Source organism: Oculina patagonica, chromosome 7 (genome assembly GCF_052425735.1).
Source record: "Oculina patagonica isolate OP01 chromosome 7, crgOcupat, whole genome shotgun sequence".
NCBI classification, from domain to species: Eukaryota; Metazoa; Cnidaria; class Anthozoa; order Scleractinia; family Oculinidae; genus Oculina; species Oculina patagonica.
Genome location: NC_135764.1, coordinates 20,673,539 through 20,684,825, shown reverse-complemented (window position 1 = coordinate 20,684,825; position 11,287 = coordinate 20,673,539). Strand labels below are relative to the sequence as shown.

At 38.6% G+C, this 11,287-nt stretch overlaps 1 protein-coding gene across 2 annotated transcripts; it reads right to left on the bottom strand.

Annotated features, from left to right (window-relative positions):
- Positions 1 to 9,571: 9,571 nt before the first annotated feature.
- Positions 9,572 to 11,277, bottom strand: LOC144661442 (tetratricopeptide repeat protein 28-like). 2 transcript variants are annotated; one of them, XM_078522215.1, is made up of 2 exons: positions 10,934 to 11,277; positions 9,572 to 9,878 (listed from the first exon to the last, which is right to left on the bottom strand). In XM_078522215.1, the coding sequence occupies exons 1-2, from the start codon at positions 11,274 to 11,276 to the stop codon at positions 9,823 to 9,825; spliced, it is 399 nt and encodes a 132-aa protein (XP_078378341.1). In that variant the 5' UTR covers position 11,277; the 3' UTR covers positions 9,572 to 9,822. The 2 variants fall into 2 exon arrangements, with proteins under 2 accessions (XP_078378341.1, XP_078378342.1); XM_078522216.1 differs by having other exon boundaries at positions 9,810 to 9,878; positions 10,885 to 11,277.
- Positions 11,278 to 11,287: the final 10 nt, after the last annotated feature.

Below are 11,287 nucleotides of genomic sequence, written 5' to 3'. Positions count from 1 at the left end.
TAATGGAGTAGTCAACAAAGTTAAAATGCCATGCTAAAGAACTAAACTGAGAAAGCTAGCCGTTGAAGTGTGATATGCTGTAACGTTCAGACAGGAAAGTTCTATAGCTTTGAAAATGATTTTCGCTGTAATACAGTTGATAATTGATCAAACGAGTTCGCATTTCAGCTTTCGGGACGGAGGTGTTACGAAGAAAAATAAGGCAACTAAAGGAACTGCTCTTGTCTGGTCTGTTGTACTTCGCTAATGTAAATCAAGACACGAGAGACCGTGAATTTTTGTGCATTTTATAATGCTCTTTGCACGATTTGATCGATTTCAGTTCCCTGCCTCTACATGTTTACCGAACCAAACAGCTCTCGATCTTAAGAGTGTATCCATAAGAGGACCAGGCAACAGGTGATACAGCTCATATCACCGATTTCGCCCAAACTTAGCATAAATGTTGGGTATGGTGAGCTATTTACTGTGACAAAACATCAGCTCAAAATATTTTATTCCCTTCAAGTTATGGCACCTTTTGCAAAAATGGCCATTTTTCACTAATTTATGCATATTTAATTAGCTGACTTTGATTGACCAGTTCCACAAGAAAAAAAGACTTCTGAAAATAAAATTCACTGCATTATATTCTGTGGTTATTAGGCTTTAAGTACAATAATTCACTTCAACCGTCTGATTTGATTTCTTCTCCTCAAACGGTCTTTTGGAAGGTACACAGTTCGTACTGTTGGAAATAGCCTTTAACTAGTGCCCAATATCTCCCATGAGCAACAACTTATATACATTATTCTTACATGGGTAATGAAATCCATCATTAAACTTCACAAAAATGCCACAAAATGTCTGGGGACTTCAATATTCTATTAGTATTGAGGAACTAAACACACGTGACTTAACGATTTCTTGCTATTTCATCAAAATTCACCGAAACACAGAAGCCATTTATTTGCCTCAATTTGGCACAAAATCGGTACGAAATAGCTAATCAAGCATAAATTTATAGATAACAATCAAAATATTGGCGAAGATTGGCAGTTAGGGCATTTTTCGGAGCGTTTTCAGAGCCATATAATTCGGCAATGTTGTGATAGTAAATGTAAAAATAGCAGCGAAAGATTTTCTTCAAAAGCTCGCTCAATTCAACATTTAGGCACATCAAAGTTAAGAAACAAGAAAGTAATACTACATACATGCCACTTATCGACACACAGATGCTTTCTTTTGAAGAATTTGTTCTTCCTCGCTGCACTTCGATCCTTCGATCGATCTCAATTGACATGTACTGTTGCTTTGAGGCGCGATGAACTTAGCCAATACATCGTGGTTCATTCTTCGTGAAAGGTGTAAACAGGTTGTCAATAAAGTCATTCAAAGAGCTGTTTAAAGTTCACGGAAGGACACTTGTCTCAGCCAGTTTGAATGAAATAAATTTAACTGGAAAATAAACAGCCGCCATGTTGTATTTGTACCTTTGAGCCTGCCGTTTCAGTCAGCGGTAAAGCCGTACACTTGGGCAAGTACGTAGTGTAGTCATCATATAGTTGTTTGACTAAATCCTATATAGGGATATTCATAAAGGGTATACATAGCCTAGCCCTACACTTCTATACACGCCTATACATAGCCCAACACAGCTAAACACATGCGTGTTCATTTGCTTTTCCTCCGCAAATGTTTGTTTTCGTCGGAATAAGTAGCGGATGGTGTTATCTACCCTCTGAACAACCGGGGCTTGATCTTAGCCTTATAAGTAGTGTGCATTTCTTGTAAAAGTGAGAATTTTTTTCAACTTCTCCATTGAATTTTTTTTGATAAATAGTTGAAGAGAAATACACTGGATGCAGTGTAATGTATGCGATGCAATCGGTTTTGATGCTCTGAAATTGAGCCCGGCTCTGAAATGTCGGAAACCATTAGATAATCAGAGCAAGTTTTTCCATCTTATATCAGGTTAAAACTAGTATGTTTATTGTTTTTTTTTTTTTTGTTTCTGTCTTTTTTGGGAGGTGGAGGAGGGGGTTAATATGGAAATTCGAAGAAATGGCGGTCAGGTTGTCAGCCTGGCCTGTGTACATCTATTCCTTCTGTTCAAATCGTCTATATTATATTACACTTTGGCAGCTAGGAGACTGAATTTGTACCCACTCTCTTTTTCGGGATCCCACAAAGTTCTCCATCTGTACATTTACCGATAAACGTCATTACTGCAGTTTTATTAATTTGTTTTAGAAAAGGGCTTTTATGGGGACAAATTTTTCCTCCTGAATGCCCACATTGCAAGTGACGAATTGTGGCTTCAAATGATAATTTTCTTCATCACCGACTCAATTCAAGTGGCTATGTGAGTTACAAAGACGCGAATGCAGACTTTTGTAGAGAGCTTAAACCCCGCATTAAAACTAAACAAATTTATGGCAAGACTAGGACTACGCAAGACGGCAAAACTTATTAGCTAATGTTTCAACCAGCACAGGTAGTCTTCTGTCTTCTTCGAGGTCAACGTGAGGGAAACCCGTTTTATTCTTTGTTGTTTTCTCTCTCTACATTCACACCTTTATAGATATATGTATATATTTGCTGCGCCATATAGACTGCGTCGCTAAAGGCATTTCGTACGTGAATACTTTGTTCAGTTCAGCACAGACGCTCCCCCAACTAAAGCATTTGCGCAAGAAACGATTACAAAACCTACCTCGCTATCCACCGTATAGTGATTTATCCCGTGGTAAACATTATTCTCCAATTTTGCTGAGTTATTCATTTTTCCCATTTATGCCCCGGGGGTAGGGGAATTTGGTCAAAAAATGTAATCGTTATGCGCGGTATTAATCACTATTTCCGCCAGGGAGGGGAATTTGAACAAGCAATAAAAAAATACAAATGTCTGGAAAGTAACTGGGAGACGTTGACGTTTTGATTTGTTTAACTGTGTAGCGTCTTTTATGCTAAAAATAATTGTTTATGTTCCAAAATGACGCTAAATGGCGGTATAAAACTGCTCCGACGTTTCGGCAATACTGCCTTCTTCAGGGTGCCACCCCCAAAAAGGCAGTATTGCCGAGACGTCGGAGCAGTTTTATACCGCCATTTAGCGTCATTTTGGAACATAAACAATTATTTTGATTTGGTTGCCGTGCATGCCGACCGTTGAACAGAAAAATCAAGAACTCTGTTTCGGTGAAAGTCAAATGGAACAGTATTTTTTCTGGAAAATCTCTTCGGAGATTGACGGAACGTCAGAGATTTTCTTACCATTTGTAAGGTTTTCCAGTTCTAGTCTCCCATCCTCCAGGTCTCCCACCAACGGAAAGAAATAACAGGAAACTGAGCTACAAATGGTAAGCGACATCTATTTCGGTTAGTTTGCTAATTTTGGAAAGAAGCCTTTCCATTTTTCAGTGGTCATTCCAACCGGTTCTCTCCAACAAATGGTAAGCACCCTAGAGTTCGTTCAGCATCACATTGCGGTAAACACGTCAAGCTGTAGCGGAGGAAATTGTTTTCCCTACGACAATTTGAAAATATTCTAATTTTCATCACAAACGCATCCAACGAACACTCGCGGAGGAAAAGCAAATGATCGCGCGTGTGGTCACGCGTGATGGACGCGTGATGCCCAGTGAACGGCCGTACCGCTGACTGAAACGGCAGGCTCAAAGGTAGAAATTCAACATGGCGGCTGTTTATTTTCCAGTTAAATTTATTTCATGCAAACTGGCTGAGACAAGTGTCCTTCCGTGAACTTTGAACAGCTCTTTGAATGACGTTATTGACAACCTGTTTACACCTTTCACGAAGGATGAACCACGATGGATTGACTAAGTTCAGCGCGCCTCAAAGCAACAGTACATGTCAATTGAGATCGATCGAAGAATCGAAGTGCAGCGAGGAAGAACAAATTCTTCAAAAGAAAGCATCTGTGTGTCGATAAGTGGCATGTATGTAGTATTACTTTCTTGTTTCTTTACTTTGATGTGCCTAAATGTTGAATTGAGCGAGCTTGTGAAGAAAATCTTTCGCTGCTATTTTTACATTTGCTATATCACAACATTGCCGAATTATATGGCTCTGAAAACGCTCCGAAAAAAGTCCTAACTGCCTTTTCTTCGCCAATATTTTGATTGTTATCTATAGATTTATGCTTGATTAGCTATTTCGTACCAATTTTGTGCCAAATTGAGGCAAATAAATGGCTTCTGTGTTTCGGTGAATTTTGATGAAATAGCAAGAAATCGTTAAGTCACGTGTGTTTAGTTCCTCAATACTAATAAAATATTGAAGTCCCCAGACATTTTGTGGCATTTTTGTGAAGTTTAATGATGGATTTCATTACCCATGTAAGAATAATGTATATAAGTTGTTGCTCATGGGAGATATTGGGCACTAGTTAAAGGCTATTTCCAACAGTATGAAATGTGTACCTTCCAAAAGACCGTTTGAGGAGAAGAAATCAAATTTGACGGTTAAAGTGAATTATTGTACTTAAAGCCTAATAACCACAGAATATAGTGCAGTGAATTTTATTTTCAGAAGTCTTTTTTTCTTGTGGAACTGGTTAATCAAAGTCAGCTAATTAAATATGCATAAATTAGTGAAAAATGGCCATTTTTGCAAAAGGTGCCATAACTTGAAGGGAATAAAATATTTTGAGCTGATGTTTTGCCACAGTAAATAGCTCACCATACCCAACATTTATGCTAAGTTTGGGCGAAATCGGTGATATGAGCTGTATCACCTGTTGCATGGTTCTGCCCTGTTCTCTCACGGGCACACTCTTAAAGCAAATGATCGCTTATATTTACGATTAGTTGGCATTTTATGCTTTGTTAATAACGTCGAAATCGAACTATATATTACAAGTATTAACCGGATAAGATATAAGGCAGTATCAGACAAAGATAATTCTACTTACCACAGCGAATCTATTCGAAGTCGTCGGTACAGTTCTCGATACAGTTCAGTTCAGAAAGTGAAACCGGAAATTATTCGCGAGTTTCCCATTACGTCATTCACGCAACACTGCTGGAATAAGGAGCTGGGGAGAGGGGTGGGGTAGAGGAACAATCCGCTTCTTCCCTTGTCCCAAAAAGGCCAAAAAGAGCTGAGGCTATAAACAAAGTTGTTTTAATTAATATAAGTTTTTTAAATTATCATACATCTTCCAGATACGAGAACATTTCTCAGCATTCGGCCATTTGCGTATCATTTTTATCCGCAATTTATTCAGTCACCTAATCATTCTAATGCCTCGATTAACCCAGTCGTTTACCAAAGCCTTCGGGACAATCATATCAAAGCAAACGTTTCAGGAAAGTCTAGAAGACCCAGAAGTTCGCAATCGCGTCAAAACTAGACAATCCCAACTAAATGGACCCCCCTTTTACATAAGCTCCAGCCAAAACAAGGTTATCTTTCTCTCTCCGACCTTTCCATCCTCGCTGATTAGTTATTTGCCTCGAGCCGTATTTTGCAGTACTGCTGCTTCCACTGCGCGCTTTGGAATTCAAACGAGATGAATAAGAGGTATGTATACTAATACAGTTGTAAGAGGTTAACCTTTAAAATGACATGCAAAGGAGGTATTTTATTCCGCTAACAATTTGCAAATAGCTCAGCTAACTGTGCAGAAAGGCAATTTTTTAACAATCTTTAGTATGTTCTAGGGCGTTCGATTTGTTGGGGAGCAGCGCGAAAACCGCGATTAGTGCGAAGAACGAGTGAAAGAAATGGCGAGGGGTTTGGGGAGAGAGAGCGAGGCTTCTCTTGCTTTCTTCACCACACCCCTCTCCAAATCTTTAGCTCGCCGTTTCTCGTGCTTCTCCCGAGCTGACCAACTGCCTGAAACAAGTTAAAGAATCTTTTGTGCTGCGTCCGCGGGCAATTGAAACACTTAGTTGACAATCAACTGTAAGTTGATTCGAGGTTAATTAACCGCCATAGCGTGTTTGGGAAAGCTCGGTGACGTTTCGAGAGTTGGCCTTCGTCAGAGCTCTTAACGCTCAAAACGTCAGCTTTTTCCAAATTTGCCACAGTAGTTGATTTATTTTTTTCGACTTACAGTTGAGAATAAACGTGTCGCGCTGGTACAAGCACGAATCGTTTGCATGTCTGTAACTCAGGAAGACAACGACAACTGCAAGCTGAGAACAAGTCAGTTCAAGGAGCTCGAAAAGTCAATGGTTTAATTCTCAAAAGCCGTGTCTGAAATATACGTAAAAAAGCATTATATCAGTGCTATTTTATCCCTTGGCAAATTAAATACAACAAGATGTCGAATGAAGCACATTTAGCAGGAACGAGGCTGAACGACAGTAGCACTCTTTGTTCACCTTGCTCCAGTCCACTACGCCGTTCTTAACCTAATATGTAAATAGACATCCTCGTTCCCAGGGATTTTACCTTGGTAATTTTTACTGATATAATTATTTTTCTTATATTTTAGGATCTACTTCACCAGTGAGTGTATTAAAACCTTCGAATTCGTCCATTCTTCTCCGTCCGATTAAATTTTTTTTTCCCATTTTCCTGTGTGCACTAACAAATCAATTTGAATTCGTTCTCTTATAAATGCGCTTACATGAACAAGGTTGTTCAGTCTGAACTTGAAATATCAAGGCATAAACGTAATTTTTTTCCAATTTCCCTCAATGAGACACGCCTGCAGGGAATCACGGTAGTAGTATTAAGTGCGGCCAAGTCTAGAACATGTTCTGTTGAATGTAAAGTAAAAAAAGTAAAACTTTATTTAAACAGGGTAGCCCATTCAGCTCTAAGGCTGGAATCCATAGGGGCCCTGTACCTTAAAAAATTAAATTACATCAAAGAATTTCATGAACTATTTACATTTAAAAAGCCTAATAAAAATATGATTCCGTGTAGGCGTATGTTATAGAGGGAATTTAAAAAAATCTTCTCTTATTACTACAAATCTCCTACTACTTTTGTTTGTCTTGTTTTGTTTTTAAACTGCTGGAGCGATCTGTATACATAACTATTTTAAAAAATTAACAGATCTAAAACGTTAAAAAAAATTGACCGAATTTTCGACTGCCTTCTGTGGTTTTCTTCAGAGAAATGAATCTGCAAGAGTAACAGTGCAAATATACAAGCTAAGACATTATTGCTCGATACCCCCGAGGGAGGCAATCAGTGACGCATAAACCCCTGGGAAGGGTGCTCTTTCATTAACAGAGTTTTTGTCCAGTTTCTGTAAGTATCTTTCGCGCTAATCACAACAGTTACTAAAATCAGAAAAAACTAACCTTGACTAGTACTGTGACAACGAGTTTGCCAGGAGTATTAAAGTGACTGTGTCACGGATTTTAGCCAAATTTAGGCATGGACAATGGCAAAAATAGGGAACTGAGGAACATTTCAATAACACAGCAAATACAAAAGAAGGTACGGCTGACCAAAAGTGAAGGAGATTGAAACGGATTGCGAGATGCGTTTTTGAAATACTGTTGGGCTGACCAGTTTTTAAAGTTAATCTTGATTGCTTGTAACTTTAAATTTTAACACCCAGGTGACACATTTGGTTGTAATTTTATTTATATCCTTATATCCTGAGAAGTATTGTGTTTGCAAACAATAAGTTTCACAGCGAGTAATTGGAAAAACGTGATAAAATAAACTTAACTCATCTGTGACACAGTCCCTTTAAAATTAGAAGTCGTTCTTCAATGGAACTTTCGGCGGGAAACTCATTGCGCTTGACTAAGGGAAAATGAACTCTGACTGGTAGGGGGAGGGGGTCGGGAAGGGGGAATGAGCTTAACATACGCTCGATTGCGCAAAAGGAACTTTCTACGTGCTTAAGGTCATTGTCCCGAAATACAACTGAACATAGATTTTCAACCAAACTTTGCCTACTGGTTGATTACCTTAATTAACGGACTAGTGTTCGTTTAAGAGCAGGAAGACCTTGTTTATACCACTCTTAAACTCCTTAATAATTTCCTTTGCGATCACTGGCAAAGTACACATTTCCAGTAATAATTTATTTTTAAAACATAGGAATTGATCTGTTTTTGTTTTACAGAAAGAACTTGATCGCTACACCTAAAATGTGAGAAAAAAATATAGATCCCCATACTCGTTTACGAGAAAAAACGATTCATTTTTCTCGCGGACTAAGCCGCATAGAAAAAAGCCGCCATTTTGTTTATGTGCGCGCGCTTATGACGCCTAAAAGTCTGCGCAGTAAGGATTCGCAATGCAATCCAGGGCAATGACCTTAATAGCACTGGATCTGCAACAACTAGAATCGGAACACTTGAACTTGGTCTCGACTCGTTTATTCTTCAGTCTTGCTTAATTATAAATGTGCGCTGACAACAAAGCTAGTGTAAAATGTACATCTGCAGGCTACATACTCAGCCTAGATAGCTGATATTTCAAACATAAACTGAACTTAAAAGAAAATATTTCACTTTGATCAGCGAGAACTACCCTTAATTGGTATTAACACAATTTCTAGCAATAAAGATACTTACTATCTAGCCAAAACCCAAGGTTGGCTCAAAAGTACATCATTGCGATTATCATTTGAACAGGTTTCCAAGTAATCTTTCTATTGCAAACTTTGTAATCTACCTGAGTTCCTTCCCTTTTGTTTTAACTTTCACAGTACGTTGTAAACTTATGTCCGCCATGAGTAAGACATCCGACGATTAAACATTTTTACCGATAAGTAAACATTTAAACTGATAAATTTTCGTTGTATATTTAGGCCTCTTTCGACTGTCAGTGTATCGAAACCTCCAACATTCGGCCATTTTTGCGTCTGATTAAAGCTTATTTCCAGTCCGTACTGCGCAGTCTCGGGGTTTGTTTCCATTTTTGGTTTAAATCCATTGATAAGTTGCATTTCGGTGAAAGCGTATATTTTTTTAGTCCGCCATTACGGGTGGTTTCGTTCAGGAATAACATTGAATAACATTATTAATGTTTAAAGATATCTGGTGTTAGTAATCAAGAATAAGGTAAGTCCCGGAACTTTTATTGTGGCTTGTAAATATTCCTTCGTGTAAGGCTCACGTAAACATTGAAGGCGGAGATTGCACAGAACGAACTCTACCGAAACAACAGACTATTTCTTAGGCTACTATATGACTTTTAAAAAAATCCTATCCGACTTGTTTATTATTGAGGCACTTTCTAATACTTCTATAAATTTTGACTCAAAAAGGCGCCTTTCGAATATATAGCGTCTACAAACTAAAAACTACAGACTTATTATCTATGAAGCAAACAAGAAGACTGAAATTTAAAATTATATGTCAGGTATATCACTAGTTATAATCCACCAATATTTTCCTATTGCTGTGATTGGTCAAAATGTATCACGTGATACATTTCAAACGTACAATTATTACATAGCGATGCCCATTTAAAATGAAAATGCTAAACAGAGAAACGCTTGCGTGACATTTGTATAATTCACGTGCCCTTTAGTAACCATCCAACAAATTGATAATTGTAGAAATTAACTCAAACTCAATTTAAGCGTCTTTTCCAAACCTAAGTTTCTAGCTGCGAGCGGCGGAACCCTTTTAAGTTCAGACATTTTGCTGGGAAATGACTGCAGGAAATTCTTGGAGAATCATTTCGCCAATAAAGTACTACTGGATCATTTTTCGATAAGTTGAAAGAAGTCCTTGGCTTCAAAACTGTCGTCCTAATTTCATTATGCTTATTTCCCAGGCACCCTAGTCATATGTACACGATGCCTTTCTCAGACAATAGACATTTCGGAAACTAATGAAGTCTACAATTATCTACTATTTTACACTTGCATGAAGTTCCTCAGGTCCTTGCTTACTTTTTGTGTGACTCGAGTTCCCCTTTGGGTTCTCCTTCGTCAGCCTTTCTTTCTAAAACACCAAAAAGGCACAAAGAATTCGTAAGTACAGTTGAACCTCTCTACAAAGACGACCTTTAAAACAATCAACTGTCCGTTGTAAAAGAGTGTCCGTTAAAGAGAGATTTCAATAAGAGTAAAGTGGCAAGTACTGAAACCCGAAACGAAACAAAACCCTTGCACACCAGTTAGCCTGAATAAGGCTAGGGTTAGCCTGTTTACGGTAAGTTCTCAATAATGGTAATGGGTTTTGCTCGTTTCGATGGTTTCGGTGCTTTCGTCACTTGGGGTTTTAGTACATACATATTAAAGTGTATAATCAGCGCACTTTAGAGACGAAAAAATCCTGGCCGTTGTAAGTGATCGTTATAGAAAAATAACCGAGAGTCAGTTGTCCGCCTACAATTTGATGAACTTGCCGTAAAAGCTCGATTAGGTCCCTTAGCCAATTTCTTTGATAGACCTTAAAAGGGGTTTCACAAGAGAGAGGACTTATTTTAAACCATATATCAGTCACGATACATAATAAAACAAATCAAGTGGGACCCTTTCAAGTATTAGTACTCTTTGGTTGCGCACTGTGACAAACATAGCAACAATATCATGTGTGGTAGGTAAATCATGTGTGGTAGATGAATACAGTACGTTAAAAGTGCACAGTTATCTTGTCTCGTTGTTCGTATATCGTCATGATCTACGTTATAGCTAAGGGGTCTTCATAAAGAGGGGCAAGGTCGTAAAAAATGCAAAATTTCAGTTGAAACCTTATCGGAGAGAGGGTTTTAAAAGAACATTTCGCGATAATCTCAAATTGTGCCATTAACTCTTAGCTAAAGCAAAAAGTGTTACCTGATCGGATACAGCAGCCAAGTTAAAAACATTTTTTTATGCTGCAAATGCAAACAATCAATATCGGCAGCTTTGCTTCGCGATCGAAATTAACCCAGACTGAACCGAATTTTAATTACCTGACCTCCTCGCGTGTAATAAGATGGAAGATATTTATAATTTTGATTTACCCCGTCCTTGGTGAACAGTAAATAGAACTACAAGATCAAAACCACTTACTTTCTATTCCAAAATCAAATGTCACGTTATCTCCAATCAGCACAAACGGTGCCCAGTCGGCAACCTTGGGAAAGCCGTTCTCTCTCATCCACTTCATAGCCTCGTGAAGAGATTCACTGGCACTTTCTCCATGAGCAAGGTGCTCGTAGAAACGACTCATGAGCTGCTCAGTTGCACTGTCCTCAAGTGCCCACAATGCCACCAATACCGAGCGGGCACCGGATCCTAGGAAAGCCCGAGCGATTCCAACAACTCCTTCGGCTCTGATCTTTCCACGTCCACTGTGACAGCAGCTTAGTACCACCAGTTTCGCCCGTAATTGTACTTTCGAAATGTCAGACATCGTCAATAGGT

Excerpts from the sequence above, each read along its gene's own strand:
- LOC144661442 (XM_078522215.1), bottom strand. The coding sequence starts at position 11,276 with ATGTCTGACATTTCGAAAGTACAATTACGGGCGAAACTGGTGGTACTA. Across the intron at positions 9,879-10,933 it reads ATTTGATTTTGGAATAGAAA|AAAGAAAGGCTGACGAAGGA; the intron begins GTAAGTGGTTTT and ends TTGGTGTTTTAG.